Source organism: Chelonoidis abingdonii, chromosome 26 (assembly GCF_003597395.2).
Source record: "Chelonoidis abingdonii isolate Lonesome George chromosome 26, CheloAbing_2.0, whole genome shotgun sequence".
In the NCBI taxonomy this organism is placed as follows: domain Eukaryota; kingdom Metazoa; phylum Chordata; order Testudines; family Testudinidae; genus Chelonoidis; species Chelonoidis abingdonii.
This window is the reverse complement of record NC_133794.1, coordinates 15,170,429-15,188,935: the sequence shown is the minus strand read 5'-3', so window position 1 is coordinate 15,188,935 and position 18,507 is coordinate 15,170,429. Positions and strand designations below refer to the sequence as shown.

Genomic DNA, 18,507 nt, shown 5'->3' with positions numbered 1-18,507 from the left:
AGTGGCTGGATCGTAACTGACTATTGCAATGGCAGGGAGTGCACAGGGTCCCACCCCCTGGAGGGATCAGCCAATGCAGACGGAGGAAGGAGGGTGATGTGGGGAAGCCCCGCCCCCCACCACACCCCAAAGAGGGCGCTAGGCCAGGACACACAACCGCCACAGGGGGCAGCAGTGAGGCAGGGTCCAGGGTGCCACCTCATCCCATCCTGGGCTTGGTTTCAGCAGCAATGAGTCTGGGGGACCCCCTGCAAGTCCAAGGATGGACACATGGCTGGGCTGGGCAGCAGCCACCTCCGCTGACCCTGAGGTGGGGCTCCCCGTTGTTCAAGGGCTGGGGACGCAGCAGCCGCCCAGAGGGTCAGAAAAGAGCCAGACACCAGATCCAGCAAAATCCTCCAACATGTTAGGGCTCCAGGCAGTGCGTCATACAGGACAGGGGGTGGGACACAGTAGAAATGGGGGCAGAAGTGGGATCCGAGCCCTATCGCAGCAGAGACCACTTGATCTGTTCTTTGGCCGACTGCAGCACCTGGAAAGCAGACAGGGGGTGGCTCAGCTGGAGGTGCTGGGTGGCAGATCTTCTTCCCTCCCCTCCAGTGACCTGCCAGCCCCACTGCCAGAGCCAACCCCCTTCGCCATGATGACCACAGACCTCAACAGCCCTGCAGGGGGCATGGGAAACCCCACAGCTCTCTGGATAAGCGCAGCGGCTGATGCCAAGATCCAGGGCCCCACTTGGCTGCTGTCCCCCTCACCCCCAGAGGGAGCCACGTGTGGGGCAAGTGCTGTCTGCAGGTCAGGCTCGTTCAGGAGCCCTGGGCCCTTTGGCTACAGGGGCCTTGTCTGGACACTGTTCCACAGGGGGAGGTGTGGCTGGGGGGGAAGGGTCCGTGGGCTGGCAGGACAAAGGTTTGCCAGACTGGATCCAGCAGGAGACCCCGGCCGGAGAACAGTTGGGTCAGGGGATGCCCTCTACTGCCAACCCGGCCTGCAGTCGCAGGCACTAGCTGGCACCAGGTGAGCAGAATCTGCCCCTGCCATCCCGTGGGGGAGCAGGAACTCCGTGAGTTTCGGTTACGGGCTGTTCTCGGCCCTGCCTCACAATGAGGTGCAGGGAACCAGCTCCAGGGTTAAGATCTGTCTTGTGGCTCAGCCCAGCCTGAGCTGGGAAAGGGCACAAGCAGGGCACAGGCCGGGCACTCTGTCCAGCCAGGCAGGCTGCTGTCTAGGGCTTTGGCCAATGAGCAGCTGGCCCGTCCGGACGGCAGAGCACCGGGGAAGCCCCCACCCGCAGGCTGCGTGGCACAGTATCTAAGGGCCTGGCTCAGAGCACCCAGCCCAGCAGGAGCTGGGTTACTGTGGGGCCAACAATATTTCTTAGGCCCTTATTCTAAGTTAGTGCCCCACTGGCTGTGGGCTCCCCAGGGCAGAGGCTATGGCCACCGCTGGGTCTCGTGCGGCACGGAGAACGCTGGGGGTGGTTAACAATTGCTGCATGTTGCAATCCAACCCCATACTTCAGAGCATTAGCTGGGAAGTGATCAGGAGGGAACCCCCCTGCGGACCGCATTGCCACTAGGGGGTGCTGGAGTCTGCAGAGAAATTATGGCCAGGCCCCTTAGGGGAGGATCCCAGCTGGTCTGCCCTGGGGGATCCCACGCGCAGCTCGGGCTGGGCCTGACTAGAGGACGGTGGGGACTGGGGCTGGAGAAGGCGAGATCTGGGGATGGGGTAGGAAGTCGCAGAGCCCTGGAGCCGACTAGGGGACAGTCCTGCCCGAGCTGGGGGAGCGATGGGTGGGGACAGGGTCATACCTGAGAAACTGTCTGCTCTGTCAGGGGGACGTCTTCGCCCTGCAACAGACACATGTCATGGAGCAGCACCTCCAGCCCCCTAGTACCACAGGAGGTGCCGCCCTGAACCCCACCCCCCAATGCTGCAGAGGACTTGGCTTTCCCCTGCCTTACCCCCCACCCCAGCGCTGTAGGGGGCACGGTTCCCCCCTTTCTCCCAATGCAGGGGGCTGGGCAAGGCAGCCAGGCCCTTCCTCACTGCTCTCAGTGGCAGCTGCTGGGTGCTGGGCCATTCAGGGAGTCAGGCCCCAGCTCAGCCCTAGCCTTGTGAGCAGCCACCCCTGCCCCTGGGGGCTGGAAAGCAGGAGCTGGCCCTGGGGGGGCTGCCCCAGGGAAGGGCAGGGGCGCAGCAGGGGGTAGATTGTGCCCTGAGGGCTTGTGCTGCCCCCACCCCCCGTAGGGCAAAGCCATGAGGGGGGCAGGCTCCTGCCCTAGCGCTCCTCTGGGTGCCCAGCAGGGGGCAGAAGGGGCACTTGGCACGGTGACGGGCAAGTCAAGGAGGAGGAGGAGCCTACTGGGACAGGGAGCAGGGCTCTAGGGGCTCAGAGCGGGCAGGGGGGTGGCACTCACTTACCCGCACGGCCACCCGATGCACCACCTGCTGGGGGTCGCTCTCCAGGATGACACTGAGGGGGGAGCACACACCCGTTAACCCTGTGCCAAGAGAAGCCCCTGCTTGCAGGTCCCCCCATGCCCAGGCTGCCGCCCTGTGCCGCACCGATAGCCCAGCCCGGGGGAGGCGGGGGGGGCTTCTAGCCACCTGGGCTCCTATGCAATTCAGAGCAGCCCCTAGGGCTTGTGACAAACCCCCCCATCCCCAAAGAACAGATGTCAGAATCCGGGCGACTCTGACCAGCCTGGGACAAAGCAGGGGCTGCCCAGGGAGCTGGGTGGCCAGAGAAGGGATGAGGGGGAACCAAGCTGGGGTGGGGGCGGAGACATGCAGAGGGTCAGGGTGGCAAGCAGGGTAGGGGGTATCTGAGCAGCCAGGCCCTTTGGAAGAATTTAAACCTCCCTCAATTCACAGAGAAATGTCACCTTCCTGGGCTGGGCATTTAAAGCGGGCACCTCTCTGGGAACACGCTACAACTAGTGTGTACATGTACACCCCCCCCCCATGCACCCCCCCACGTAGACACACATGCACCAACCAGCTGGACACACGTGACAACAGCCAGTTGGAATCCCCCCAGCACACCCACCCTCACATGCACAGCGGGGGGTGGGGGGGAGTGCAGGGACTGGCAAACAATGTGTTCCAGCTCTCCCCAGGGAGCGCCCCCCAGCTGCCAGTGCTGATGCCTACCCACCGCCAGCCCCAAGCTGGGCAGGAGGCCCCAGCACTCAGGCCCTGGACACAAGAAGCTGGTAAAATGGGCCCAAGCCAGGCTTGGTGGAGGGAGGAAATTGCAGCCCTGGGGCCCATGGGGGGAGCGGGAGCCTAATTTCCTGGGGGGAGCAGGAGGGGGCACCGGTGCTCACCCTCCGTCCACGATCTCATCCACTGCCAGGAAGAGCCCCTCCATGTTCTCCAGCAGAGCGCGCTTCTCCACGTTCTTCCTGCCGAGAGACCCGAGCCGTCAGGGGGAGCCTGGGGCCTTGGCACCAGACCCCCCAGGCCCTGGGCACCAGCTGCAGCCCACACGCCACACCACAGGGCAGCTCAGGCTGCCATCGGTGGGGTGCCAGGCCCCTCACCTGGCAGGGGGCGAGGGGCTGCCTGGCTCAGATACGTCCAGTATGGGGTGGGGGGCGGAGGCTCGAATCTGACCCGCTCGGGTCTGACCAAGCGATAACAGACTAGTGACTGGATGGGCGATGGCTCCACGTGGGCTGAGCCCCAGTGGGCTGGAGGGACAGGGGGGCTGACAGTGTCCCAGATGTGCCCCCATCCCAGGCACATGGTTGCTCAGCCCCACTGGAGTCCAGGGATGCGATTTCCGCCAGCAGAGGATCTGGTCCTCTAGGCGCCTCCCCTGCTCTGATCCAAACCCGGGGAGGAAAGGCGACCCCCAGGGTTCGTGCAGGATTTGGAGAGCGAACCTGGGACACAGTCGAGTTCACGCCGCCCAGAGCGAGTCCCGACTGAAGTGCTGACCCAGCTGGGAGGGCAGTGTTTGGCCAACAGTGCCTGGCACTCTGGGTTCTGCCCTAGATCAGCCAACCCCCTCGCCGCCTGGTGACTGCACCTGCCCCCCATCTCCAGGCTCGGGCGACGGGAATCCTGATCTTATCTGCCCTGCTCTCGGTGCAGCCGACGATCCCGCCAGGGACCGGGGCACCGAGGGGCAGAGCTGGGGCCCTGCTGGTTCATCCCCCTGCTAGGTCGACTGGGCTCCCTTGGCCACCAGCTCACCCAGCCCTGCACGGCTCCACTGCCCCGGAAAGATCCCCCTCACGGAGCAAACACACAGGGCTGCCTGGGCAGGACACAGGGCTGTGCTGGCTCAGAGGGGCACAGTGGGGAAAGGGCCTCGATCCTGGGGTGCTGAGCAGCCATCAGCAGGATCGCGCCCCGCCGGCCGCCTGCAACTGGTCTGATGGAAGGGGCCTTCTCCTGAGCCCAACAGGAGACATCGCCCACAGCCCGTCCCTCAGGAATGGTCAGTTGGTACAAATCAGAGCCCCTCACTGATTCACACCTGGCCCAAGGGGACTGGGGACTCCGAGCTGACCCCTACTCCAGGCCTTTCCAGGTCACCTCATCCTGCCTCAGGTCTTACCCTGCAGCCCATCACCAGGGCATCTGGGCACCAGCCATGTCAAATCAGAAGCAGGAGGAGGCCCCTAGTGGCCCCGTTTGAGCAGGAGTGGCCCTGATGCCAGTGCCCCGCTCCCTGTGAGCTCTGGGGATGGTTCCCAGCAGTATGCTGAGCCCTTGGCTTCCCGGGCCAGAGCCTCAGACAGTCCTAGACTCCCCAGACTGACCCTCCATCCCCCGTACCCCACTGCCCCACCTCACCGCCCTCCATGGGCCTTACCTCAGCATCTGGCTGAGCGAGTCGAAGAGGCAGTTCAGCACAGCCATGAGCATCAGCTGGAAGAGGAGACGACGCAGGTCAGGAGATCAGGCCCTGCCCCAAGTGCCCCCAGCTGGCACAATGCGGCACCTTGAGGGTCAAGCCCGCTGCTGACTGCCAAGCAGGTCCCCAGGCATAGGGCACCGGGGAGGGGCCATCTGCTTGCGGGAGCTGCCTCTGGCGGAAGAGACGGGCGGGGGAAGGGGCAGAGCATCACCACTGCTCTGATGTGGGGCAGGGACAGCGTTTAGGGCCTGATTTGCAAAGGGGCCCAGTGCCCACTGCCCCCACTAGGAACAACAGGGGGTGGAGGATGGTGGGGGATTCCCCACAGCTGCCAATGGGGGTGTCTCCATCACTCTCTATGGAGCTGTTGGGCACATCTGGTGCTCAATGGGGCTCTGACTCCAGGACATGCTGCCCTGCCCCACCCCCCCACAGCATGCCCAGAGTCAGCTCCCTTGTGGCGACTGACAAGAACGCTCTGGCACAGCCAGATCCCCACACCCGAGGGCAGGGGGCAGGCAACCGCACACCAGCTGGGAAAGCAATGGGGGGTGTGGGCGATGCCCGGCCCCGCAGCAAGGGCCAGGTTTCTCTAGACGAGCGCCCGCCTCCAGTTCTGTACCCACAGTCCCCTGCGGGCACAGAGCATCCCGTCCCCCAGCCCCCATGCTGGCTGGGTGCCCCGACACGAGGCTCTAACTCCTCCCCGGGTACCCTGGCAGGAACAAACCTCGTTCTCGTACGAGCTGCCGATGACGTAGAAGTACAGGTCGATGCTGCTCTTGTAGACCACGGTCAGCCCCTCCAGGAGGGCGATCTCGCCTAGGGGGGGACAGGCCGGCTCGTGTGAAGGGGGGCTTTGCTAGGGTGAGCTCGCCAGTGCCCCCTGCTGGGGAGGCAGGAAGGGGCAGCCAGCGTTCATGGGATGGTCCGTCCCCCCCCATGGCGCCGCTAGGACCCAGAGCGCAGTGTCCGACCCTCCCCCCCCCCATGGCGACCCTGGGGCCCAGAGAGCGGCATCCGCCCCTCTCCATCATGGCGCCCCTGGGGCCCAGAGCGCGGCATCCGCCCCTCTCCCTCATGGCACCCCTGGGGCCCAGAGCACGGCATACACCCCTCTCCCTCATGGCGCCCCTGGGGCCCAGAGCGCGGCATCCGCCCCTCCCACCCCCCAAGATGCCCCTGGGGCCCAGAGCTCGGCGTCCGCCCCTCCCCCCATGGTGCCCCTGGGACCCAGAGCCCCCGCCCACCCCACTGCAGCGAGTGGAGCTGCAGGGCCCAAGAACTGGGCAGGCAGGGAGATCGCAGGCAGTGTTGGTGGGCAGAGTCCCAGGTGGGCAGCATCCCTTCCCCCCCCACCCCAGACCAGGGCACGTACTGTCCGTCCGGTGGGTCTTGTTGAAGATGTTCTTCTCAAAGGCCTTCTGCTCCTTGACGGTGGGGTATGTGTCGTCATAGTACTGCGGGGACAGGCATGGGCATTACTCCTGGCCCTGTGCAACGCCAGCCGGGCCCGCAGACCAGCTCAGGCCAGATGGGCACAGCCTGCAGCCAGGCACCAGGAAGGGGCCACCAAGCCCTCCCACAACACCTCGGGGCTGGATCCTGGGCACCCATGACTCCCACCGCAGCCAGAGAGCACCGGGCAAGCACAGGACCTGGACGGGGAGAAGCAGGGCTTGTTTTCATGCACACGTCCTTGAAACTGTAGGATCAGGGGCGGGTACAGGTCAGGATTGAGAGGCATTGGAAAAGCTGGGGGGGGGCCCAGGGCTGGGGTAGCAGGGGCTGTGGGTCGGGACTGAGGGGCACTGCCAGGGTGGGGGTGCCCAGAGCTGGAATAGCAGGGACTGCAGGTCAGGACTGAGGGGCACTGCCAGGCTGGGGGTTGGGTGCCCAGAGCTGGGATAGCAGGGACTGCAGGTCAGGACTGAGGGGCACTGCCAGGGTGGAGGTGCCCAGAGCTGGGATAGCAGGGGCTGCAGGTCAGGACTGAGGGGCACTGCCAGGCTGGGGGTTGGGTGCCCAGAGCTGGGATAGCAGGGACTGCAGGTCGGGACTGAGGGGCACTGCCAGGGTGGAGGTGCCCAGAGCTGGGACAGCAGGGTCGGCAGGTCAGGACTGAGGGGCACTGCCAGGCTGGGGGATGGGTGCCCAGAGCTGGGATAGCAAGGACTGGAGGTCGGGACTGAGGGACACTGCCAGGGTGGAGGTGCCCAGAGCTGGGATAGCAAGGGCTACAGGTCAGGACTGAGGGGCATTGGAAGAGCTGGGGGGGAGCCCAGGGCTCGGGTATCAGGGGCTGCAGGTTGGGACTGAGGGGCACTGGCAGAGCTGGGGGGGCCCAGAGCTGGGATAGCAGGGACTGCAGGTCAGGACTGAGGGGCACTGCCGGAGTGGGGGGTGGGGGTGCCCAGAGCTGGGATAGCAGGGACTGCAGGTTGGGACTGAGGGGCACTGCCAGGGTGGAGGGTGGGTGCCCAGAGCTGGGATAGCAGGGACTGCAGGTCGGGACTGAGGGGCACTGCCAGGGTGGAGGGTGGGTGCCCAGAGCTGGGATAGCAGGGACTGCAGGTCGGGACTGAGGGGCACTGCCAGGGTGGAGGGTGGGTGCCCAGAGCTGGGATAGCAGGGGCTGCAGGTCAGGACTGAGGGGCACTGGGGGGGTGGGAGGAGTTGGCTTTGCCCTGTGTCTGGTTCCAGAGTTGCTCCCCTCGATCCCCACGTTCCCAATCCTGGAGCACACTCACAAACAAGGCGCCACTCCTGCCTATTCCACAGTGGGACCCTGCGGGCACTCACCTTGGCAAAGAGGCGGTCGCCATCATTATCCAGGATGAGGACGGCTTTCACCGTGTACAGGGACGGCTCCTGCAGAGACACAGGCCCAGTCACTGCCCAGAGCCTGCCACAGCCCCGAGCCGCTCCAGCCCACCCTCCCCACCCGCAGGGAGCTCAGCCAGCCGGGGCAGCACGTGGGGCAGCCGGGGCCCAGAACTGTCTGCGCTGGGAGCCCAGAGGGCACAGGGGTGTGTGCATATGTGCCGTGGCACCAGGATTAAGCCCACACCTGCTCCCTGTGTGGGCTGGGGTGGGGGAGCCGACTCGAGGGACCACCGTGGGGCATGGATCTCGGCACAGCTCGTGGGGCCAGCTCCAATCCCACCCCAGGTCAGAGGGCTGGAAAATCAGCCCCACCGCGATCTCAAGCTAGTGCCCAGCAGAGGTGTGCATCACCCCTGGCTGGGCTCTCGACACAGGGCTGGACTTACCTCCCCCCGCTGGCACTGGCTGAGGACCTTGCTGGGGGGAGGACGCCCCCACCTGGCACCTCTCACCCCTACCCAGGGGGTTGCAGACCAGAGGGCCAGCCCCAGCTGGCATCGGGGGTGCTCTGTAATCCATCCAGCTCTGTCACTGTCGCTCCGGGCCCAGCCACCACTGCCTCCCACCCCCTCTCTGCACCCAGCACACATGCCCGCTTGCCCCATGGTGGGCATGGACAGGACACCAAAGGGTCCCGCTGAGAGGCATCAGTGAATATGGGATCGGAGGGAGGGGAGCCTGGCCCCCACCTCACAGAACCCATGGCATGACCTCAGCTAATGGCAGAGTGTCTCCAGAGCGGGAGAAGGGGATGTTCTGGGCCTGACCCCTCTTGGCTGCCCCTGCCTTGGGGTGCTGGTGCGCGCCCCCCCACAATCCGCCAGGGCATGACCCCTTCAAGTGCTGGTGCAGCCCCCCATTGCACCAGCTGCCAGCGAGGCCTCCCCAGGGCCCAGCCGGGGCTGCAGACAGGCCCAATGCCCCATGCCTGGTAACACACAGGCCAGCAGGGCCGAGCACCCCCCAGCCAGCTCTCTGCCCCACCTCGCCGCAGCCACCCCAGCCCTGTGCTCTCCTTGCCCTCGGCCAGCAGGGGGAGCTCCATGCTGCGGCAGCCACAGCCATGAGCGCCAAGGACGCCCAGTTGCCCTTTGGTGGGGGTATAAATAACCAGTTGCTATCAGGCGAGCCGGCTTCCTCCCCCAGCCCCCACATCCCCGCACGCGCTCTGCACGGGGCAGCTTAGCAACCGCATTTATCACTCCTCACCCCGGCCAGCCCTTCCCCCAGCCCCACAGCACGGAACAGAGGCAATGGCAGCTCTGACAGCTTCAAAGACGAGGAAAGGAGTGGGGGCTAGTGGTTAGAGCAGAGGTGGGCTGGGAGCCAGGTCTCCTGGGTTGTATCCCCTTGCTCCAGGAGGAGTGGTGTCTAGGAGTTAGAGCAAGGGATTGGGGGTCAGGACTCCTGGGTTCTATTCCCAGCTTGCCCCTGCTTTGCTGCTCAGTGTCAGACGCTGCAGATTGCAGGTGCTGTTTGCACTGGGAACAGGGTAAGTGGGGGGCCGGTATCCCCCCTGCGCAAGGAAAGGGGACAGACGAGGATCCCCAGAACTAAGAGGCCATGAATGCTGAAGGCACAAGTGAGGCAGCAGCTGCCAGCACAGGGCTGAGGGGATACAATGGGGGCTCTGGGCTTCTCGTGGGCCAGCTGGCAGTGTGGGGCTGGGGCAACGGGGGCCGCTGCCGGTCATCCAGACTGACGAGAGCCCCTCGTTGCCACCAGGATCCACCGTGCTCCCAGCCACTGGCTGAGCAGCAGCGCCCCCAGCCCCAGGCCCAGCGCCCCCAGCAGGGCTCATTGTGACCCCCCCCCCCCCGGGACTCCCCCTGCTCAGGTCCCTCAGCCCCAGGCTCTAAGGACTGATAGGTGCGACCCAGCCCCAGGCCCATCCCCATAGGGCCCCCTCCATGGGGGAGCTGCCCCTCTGACTAAGAGGGCAGAGTGGGCCAATCCCCAGCCCCTCTGCCCAGCCAGCACCACCCCGGGCACTTGGCCCTTCATGGGCTCTCTGCCGACACTCGGCCCAGCCCCAGCTGACTCCCTATGCGGCTACCAGGAGGGGGCGACTGGTGCCCACCCCTGCCCATGGAGGTGGCACAGCCCTGCCCCTCGGCTCCTCCCAGCCCACAAGTCACTGGGCCACAGTCCAATCCATGCCAGGACCCCCAGCCACCAGGTCCCTTGTTATGGCTCCCATCTACCCTAGTGAGGCGCGGCCCTGCGCTGGTGACCCACAGCGGCTCCTCTCTTTGCCCCGTGCAGACCCAGCTCACGGCAAGTCTTCATCCACCCAGGCTGGCGCCATCACCGTGGCATCCAGCCTGTGGAGCCCTGAATGCTGACAGAATCCTGCCCATGCAGCACGGCAGCCCTGGCACCCGGCAGAGCGGGGGGATCATTCACTCAGACCCCACAGACGCAGGCGGGAGGAGGAACACCCCAAGCATCGTCGCCCCTGGTCTCCGGGCCCCGCTCAGCGCTGGGCACGTGCACAGCTGAATTCCCATCTGGATTTACACTGGCGCACCACTGTGCGAGGGGGGGACTGGCTCCCCCCGTGGGGGGCACGAGATGGGGCAGTTTAGGTCCTGGAATGGGGCCTGTTTGTCTGCAGAGACTCAGGAAGCGGAGCAGCAATAGCAGGGCTGGTAGGGGCTCGGGCTGGCAACGCTGTGGGAAGGATCAGGGGCCACGTTCCCACGGGGTCACGAGCCGCTACCAGGTGGGTGGGTTGGGATTCTGACGTCCCCCAGTGCCCTGGGGCAGGATCTAACCCGGGGTGGCCACCCTGAGTCTGAGAAGGACCCACAATTTACCAATGTACATTGCCAAAGAGCCACAGTAATACGTCAGGAGCCCCTGATCAGTCCCCCACCCCTGCTCCCAGCACCTCCAACCCACCGCAATCAGCACCCCCCACCTCCCGCCAATCAGCTGTTTCGTGGCGTGCAGGAGGTTGGGGGTGGGGGAGGAGCGAGGGCATGGCAGGCTCAGGGGTGGAATGGGGGCAGGGCCTGGGGCAGAGCCAGGGGTTGAGCAGTGAGCCCCCCCAGCACATTGGAAAGTTGGTGCCTGTAGCTCCAGCCCCAGAGTCGGCGCCTATACAAGGAGCCACATATTAACCTCTGAAGAGCTGCATGTGGCTCCGGAGCCCCAGGTTGGCCACCCCAATCTAAGGACTTCAGCCCATAAGGGGCCCGGCAGCGCCCCGTGGCTCGGGCGACCCTCAGCCCTTTTACCGGAGTGAAAGGAAGGGGGTTTGCCCAGATCAAGGCAGATCGCTCCCTGCACCCCACCGCCAGGCATGAGGGCCCCCCCGGGCCCCCTGAGAGGCTCCTGAGTTGACAGTGGTGAAGGGGCTGGGAGCCGGGGGAGCCTGCTGTTGATGTATCAGGTGGTCTAAGCAGTCTGCTTAGCCTGCGGCAGAGCCCCACGCAGGCCAAGACCCACAGCTCAGGGCTGCAGAGCACGTAAAAGGGGTGGGGGCACTTGGGCGGCGCAGCAGAGACCTGGGGGACCCCAAAGAAAACAGACGCTAAAAAGCTCTCGAGACAAAGTTCTGTGATGCACTGACCTCCACGTAGCCACAGTCGGAGTGTATAACAGAACTTCACCTCAAACGCTGCGGGCTCTGCATCCGGCACCCCCACCCTGTCATGGGCACAGCCCCCCCGTTACTGCCTGGGGACTGGCAGCGGAGCAGAAATCCACCCGCCTGCAGATCTGGGGAGTGCAGGGCGGTTCCCAGACAGGCCTGGCTGCCTCTCCTGCAGTTAAGACCCTGACAAGGAGAACCAGCCGGGGGGGGGGGGGGGGGGGGGCTGCCAGAACCAACCCCGCACTGGAGCCCATGCAGTGCCAATTGCCCATGACGCCCTCTGCCCCGCACATTCCAGGATTGGACCCTTGACAGTTGTGATGCATGGATTGGCTTCCACTGGGCACAGCATGGGACTGCCCCACTTCTGAGACCCCAGAGCCTCGCTGGGTGCCTGGCACCAGCCCGAGGGACCCCTCCCCATAGCTGCTCATCCTTGGGGAGACAGGGAGAGAACAGGAACTGCCAGGTGGCCAACTTCCCCTGCTGACTCCACAGCCCTAGGGAGCCTGGCTTCACGGGACACGACCTCCCCAGAAGCCAAGCATGGCCTAGCCTGCAGGGAATGGATCCGATCCTGCAGCCCTTGGACTCCAGAAGGGCCTGTCAGAAAGCTGGGCTGATCCGCACCCCCAGCCCAGGAGACCAAGACACGGGGGTGAACCTGCCAGGAGTAACCAGGCCATTCGGGAGCATCTCCACTCGTTGGACACCCTAAGGGGTCTGATTGGTGGGTGCACAACCTAAGGGCCCAACTGTCAGACCTGCTGCCCCCATGGGCATCACTGCAAGCGGCCAGTGGGTCTGCGAATCAGGCCAAAAACTCTTTAGGGCTTGTCAACATGGGGAGTTAATTTAGATTAATTCCATGTGTGGACACTCTTACTCCGGTATAAGAGTGTCTTATTCTGAATTAGCTTAATCCACTTCCAAAGCGGATTAAGGGTTAAACTAATATTAGCCTACTAACTGACACACGGAGTTAATCTGGAATAGATCATCAGCTTTACATTCACACCCCACTTTATTCTCGATTAACTCTCCAACAAACCCCAGCCCTTAACTGCATCCCACGCTGGTGCGACTGTCTCGAGACTCCCCTCCAACGTGGGGGCTCAGCTGTGTTCTTCTGGGGGCAGCTGGATGGAGAGCCCTGGAGAGCTACATTCCCCTCAGTGCACTGCCCCTACATACACCGCACTCTGACCAGGACCAACACTCTCTGGAGATGACGAAGGAGCCCAGCCTCCCTGACCAACGGAGAGGGCAGGTGCACATGAGCCAAAGGAACCAGCTTGAAAAACCACAAACCTCTTTTGCATCCAGCTGGTAATTTACAGTAGCTGCTGCCCTGCGCTGGATTAGAACCAGCAGCCTAGAGCTGCGTCCTCCCACCCCAGCCCCTGCTCCATCCATCCCCCCTTGGCAAAGAGAACGCAAGAGGTGCCCTGGAGGATTTACACTTCTCTAGAGCCATGCTGCACCGCAGAGCAAACCAAATAAATACACATTTTAAATCTATAACGAGTGGGCAGAGGGCCTGGAGCCCGAGAAGCTGCCTCAATTTCTCTCTGGAGGTTTTTCGTTTGAGCCTCAAGCAACCAACCATTCAAACAAGCCGGTAAGAGTTACAGCACAGTTTATTCTGATCAATTGATTCGGAAGTTTCAATAAATTAGACTTCGATCAATTCCAGTAGGTGCTCAACAGCCCAGATGGTCAGCGTGGCATCGGCAGCCGCCCCGTAAACCTTTTATGGCTGCCAGGACCCTAACTAGGGGATAGCACCGGAAAAGAGATGCCAGAAGCCAAGATATACAGGTGGGGCTTTACTATGGCAATTGGCAAACCTGTCTGCAGACAAAGGAGAGGGGCAGGGAGCTGCTGGCAGCAATATAGAAGGGCATTTAAAACCAGGTATTGTCGGGGATCAGTGGATCTCCAAGCGCTTTACAAAGGAGATTAGCATCGTTATTATTTTACAGATGGAGAAACTGAGGCACGGGACAGGGAAGTCACTTGCTCAAGGTAACCCAGCATCAAGCCAGTGGCAGAGCTGTGAATGGAACCCAGGAGTCCTGGCACTCAGCTCAGTGCTCTATCGACCCACAGGGAATGAGGGAAGCATGCCGCGAGCAGCCAGGCTTTCCGGGTCACCCAGCTGGATACTCAGCTTGGAAGAAACTGTTCACACAAAACGACTTCACCCTTTCAGAAACAATTCCCTCCGGACGGCTGGGCTCTGGTGCACAATATATTAAAAGCCTAAAGCCCATGATTTTTCTGCACCGAGGTAAGACAGGTGCACGTCCCTGGCTGTCAGAACAGCTGCTGGCCATGACAGACAAAGCCACCAGAGGTTTTTACTCCCCTAGATTCATTTCCCCCTGGACCATCATTCCCCAGCACAGGGCAAATGAGAGAATCCAGGCCTGTCACCCCCAAGGCAGAGCTGCCCCGAAAGGCCTAGTGCCATTTGAACAGGCTCTGACCCAGATCAGGATTCCTCTGGTCCCAGCACCGCAGGATCGGAGCACTCTGGCTCCACCTCTGCCTCCTCCCTGGGGAGGCTGGGAAGGGGTATCTCCATTGCACACACGGGAACCTGAGGCAGGGGGCAGAATAAGTGATTGGTCTCCGGAATCCAAGTCCAGACCCATAGCCTGCCCTTTCTGTGCTTCAGAGCCAGGTGTAACATCGGCCTGGCCTCCTCTAGAGCCAATCCCCCAGAACGGAGGGAGGACAATGCTCTGGAATGGTCAGGCGCAGCGTAAAGGGGGGGCGGAGGGGTAGCCCCACCACCCAGCTGTAGGGACTGGGGGAGGGTGACTGGAGCTGTGCTGGGCTTCCATGCCAGGTCCAAGTGAGCTAGAACAGCCCGTGGGCTGCTCTTTGTGCAGGGGACGATGTGGGAGCTGACCAGGATGAAGGAGACACAACGGTGGCTTCAGGCTGCCATTCCCCTCCCCATCCTGGGTTCCGACTCCGGTACCATGCAGCAGAGACTCAGGCCCGGGGCCATACACAGAAGTGCCTTGGGCTGGTTGGCAAGCGCCACTAGCTGGAGCTGACCAGGCTCTCAGAGAGACAGGAACCAGCCCAGCCCAGCCCAAACCAGTTGGGTGCCACCTGTCCAACCAACCCTCTCCCTTCCGGCCCTTCTGAAACCTCCCAGAATCCAGGGTGCCCAGAGGGCACCGCAGCCAGATGAGCCCTAGCATGCCGGGATCAAGCCCACCCCCGGTCTCAAAGCCAGGCAGCCTAGGTTTAAACCACTTCTGTTGTCCAGGGCAGCCAGGGAGGCTAACTCCGCTAGCACCAGGGAAATCAGGGGGCCAAGGAGCCAACACCGCAGCCAAGGCTTGGAGAGAACATCGGGGGCAGGCTGCTGGCTCAAGGGGCCCTCTGCGCCGCACTGGCCGTGCCCGACTCTCTCCCAGCTCATTCCCAGAATCGGAACCGATCAGTCCCATTCCCCCTGAGACAGGGCTACACCCGCGCTGGAAACCCCCAGGGCAAGGGCTGCTCCTGCTCCTGCCCCCGGCCCTGCTCTCCAGGACAGACAGCGAAATCAGACCTTCCTGATCAGAACCTCCAGCCGATACCTGCGACCGGAGCCAGGTGGGCAGCCCCCCACCCCACCTGTGCGGAGTCAAAGGCGCTTCTGGGTGCAAGGGACGCCCCCCCCCAGCCAAGAACTGCAAAGCGCTTCGCTCTGACCCCTCCCTCCAACATCCCATGTCTCCTGGGGCCAATGCAGGAACATTTCCTGCAGTCAAAGCCCTGAGTTATGGGGGCTAAGCTCAGCCTAGGGCCTGTAGTAAAGAGTCCAGATTTCTGAGGAGGCAAAGGGGACGTGACACTGCAGCTCCAGGGGCTTTCAGGAAGGGGAGTGGGGGAGGGGGGAGTTTATTAAATCAGAAACAAAGCCGACCACCCCATTAAGCACAGCGCCCCCTGGTTTATTTACGACACAGGGATCATTTCACATGGCCCCATACTACCGCATTTTCAGGACGCTGTGGGGTTTTGCTCCAGCCACACAGAAGAATGTCACAGAAGTCGTCGGCGCCAGAGGTTTGGATGGGAGAGGAAGGAACTTTGCCTCTGAATTTTCCACCATTTAAACTGTCGTTGTTAGGTTTCAGAGTTAACATGGTGCACCAAACAGGAGCTGGTTTGCCCCTGTCTGAGCTAGCATCCTAGGGCCCTGGCAGACTCAGGCCTAAGTTATTCCGGTTTTCCACGTTCTCCCCTAAATGCAAGGTTTTGAGATATTTGTCTCAGAGCAAGCTGCGATGGTGCAGCTGGTTTTTGAGGAGATGCCCTCCTCGCTCCCGGCTGTCCGGTGTTACAGAGCAGCACCTTGGGCCACACATGACAGTCACAGCTGCTCTCTCAGGACCCAGCCCCCAGGGTTAATGGCCTGTCCAGATCTTACAGATCCTCCCCCAGCCCAGACAGAAGGGGAACTCCCACCCAGAGCAGGAAGTAATCAACCCCCCCAACAGCAAGTGTTACCCAGCATACGCTCCTGCTACTCACACACCAACGGGTGACACAGGGCAGCCCTCCCCCCTCACCTGCCAGGAGCCTGCCAGAGCCTCACCAAGCCAAACCCCAGGCTGAAGGGGACTTGCCACAGCCACTATGTGCATGGCAAGGGGGTACCCAATGGTGGTGCCCATTCTCCCTCTACCATCCCCAATGGCGGTGCCCATTCCTCCCCTCCCCCAAATAGCAGTGCCCACTCCTAGATTCCAAGCCCAGAAGGGACCACTGTGACCATCTCATCTGACCTCCTGTACAAGACAGGCCATAGAACTTCCTCAAATCACTCCTAGAGCAGGTCTTCTAGAAAAAACACCCAATCCTGACTTTAAAATGATCAACGATGAAGAATCCGCCGTGACCCTTGGCAAGTTTTGCCAATGCTCAATTACCCACACTGGTAAATATTTATACCCGATTTCCAGTTTGAATTTGTCTAGCTTCAACTTCCAGCCACTGGATGTTCTACTCTTCCCTGCTAGGCTGAAAACCCCATTATCAATTATTTGGTTCCTATGTAGATATTTATAGACTACAATCAACTCAGCACATAACCTTCTCTTTCTTAAGCTAAACAGATTGAGCTCCTTGAGTCTACCTCTACAAGGCAGGTTTTCTAACCCTTTACCATTCTCATAACTCTTCTCTGAGCTCTCTGTCAATTTATCCTTCTTGATTAGCGGGCACAGAACTGGACACACAGGATTCCAGTAGTGGCCACACCAGAGCCGAATACAGAGGTAAAATAACCTCTCTGCCCCGACTCAAGATTCCCCTGTTTACGTATCCTAGGTTGCGTTGCACTCGGAGCTCACATTAGCTAACTATCCACCATCATCCTCAAATCTTTTTCAGTCACTGCTTCCCAGGAAAGTCCCCCATCCTGTAAGTAGGGCTGACTGTTTTTGTTCCCAAGCGTATACCTTTACAGTTAGCGGTACTAAAATGCATACTGTTTGCATGCACCCAGTTTACCAAGTCATCCAGATCACTTTGTATTAATGACCTGTCCTCTGCATTATTTACCACTTCCCCAGTCTTTGCGTCATCTGCAAACTTCGTAAGTGATGATTTTATGTTTTCTTTCAGGATACCAATAAAGTTGTTAAATAGAACAGGGCCAAGAACCAACACAGGACGACCTCTCTGGAAACACACCCACTCAATGACAATTCCTCATTTATTGTTACATTTTGTGACCAGATTTTAATCCATTTGGCGTCTGCCATGTTGATTTTATACCATTCTAGTTTTTTAACCAAAATGTCATGTGGTACCAAGTCATACATCTTACACAAGTATAAATACATTACACGGCCACTATTACCTTTCTCCTCCATCCCTTCCCAAGTGGGGCCCAGCCTACCCTGCTTCTACCTATTCCTCCCCTCCCAAACTGCAGCGCCCAACCCCCATCCAACCCAGTGGTGGTGCCCATCCTCCTCCCTGGCAGTACCCAACACCCATCTCTGCCCCAACCATGGAGCCCATCCTCCCCACTGGCAGTGCCCAATCCCCCCTCCTCCCCAACAGCAGCACCCAACCCCCATCCCCACAACAGTACAGTTCATCCCCCATCCCCCTCACTGGCAGTGCCCATTCTCTCACCCACTTCACTGGCAGTGCCCAATCCCCATACTCTCACAACAGCAGCACCCACCCCATCCCCACAATAGTACAGTTCATGTCCACCATCCCCCTCACTGGCAGTGCCCATTCTTCCGCCATCCATACCCCTCACTGCAGTGCCCATTCTCGGCATCCCCCATCCCCTCACTGGCAGTGCCCATCCCCTCACTGGCAGTGCCCAATCCCCCATTCTCCCAACAGCAGCACCCAACCCCCCTCCCCCAACAGTACAGGTCACCCCCCATCCTCCTCACTGGCAGTGCCCATTCTCCCATCCCCCCCTCACCAGCAGTGCCCATCCCCCCCACTGGCGGTGCCCACCCCTCTTCTCCCCCTCAGGATTCACTCTCTCCCCCAGGGCTCCCCCGGCCCCCCCGCCCGGAGCCAGCTCCTACCAGGATCAGCGCCTCCATCTTGCCCTCAACGATGCTGCCGACGTGGAGCAGGAGCGGCAGAGGCCGCCCGCCATTGGTTGGTCGCCTGCCAATCTCAGCTCCAGGCCTCGCCCCCTACCCATTCTGACCGTTCATTGGCTAACCCGTCTGTCACTTCCAGCCAACCAGAAATTCATTCCGATAACTGGGCGTGTCCTGGAGAGCCCCGCCCCAGAGCCGTCGTAGTTAGTGGTCGGTGATTCGAAGGCGCCCTGCTCGGTCACTCGCTGAGGCCCCGCCTCCCGGCGGGAGTCAGCATGGGAGGGCGGGATAGTTCCCATGACGACCAGGGAAGCGGTGACGTAATGCATCTGGTCAGCACTGTGCTGTGGTTGGCAGGATCACATGTCACATGACCGGAAGGAATCGTTATGCGCTGTGTGTGGGCCCCGCCGCCGTGGGGTCAGGACCCTAGCCCTGGCACTCTGACCTCTCTGGGGTCATGACCTTGAGGGCAGGGGGAGGGGCCATCTGGCTCCCACGGGGCTTCCTTGGTGGGCGGGGCCTGCAAACCCCACCCCTCC

At 61.7% G+C, this 18,507-nt stretch overlaps 1 protein-coding gene across 1 annotated transcript; it reads right to left on the bottom strand.

Annotated features, from left to right (window-relative positions):
* Positions 1-384: 384 nt before the first annotated feature.
* COPZ1 (COPI coat complex subunit zeta 1) lies at positions 385-18,079 on the bottom strand. Its single transcript, XM_032786693.2, is given in 9 exon segments — positions 385-532; positions 1,818-1,856; positions 2,431-2,482; positions 3,339-3,416; positions 4,838-4,893; positions 5,613-5,704; positions 6,261-6,342; positions 7,685-7,753; positions 17,945-18,079. Coding segments are annotated over 9 exon segments (651 nt in total). The 3' UTR covers positions 385-484.
* Between the last annotated feature and the right edge of the window lie 428 nt (positions 18,080-18,507).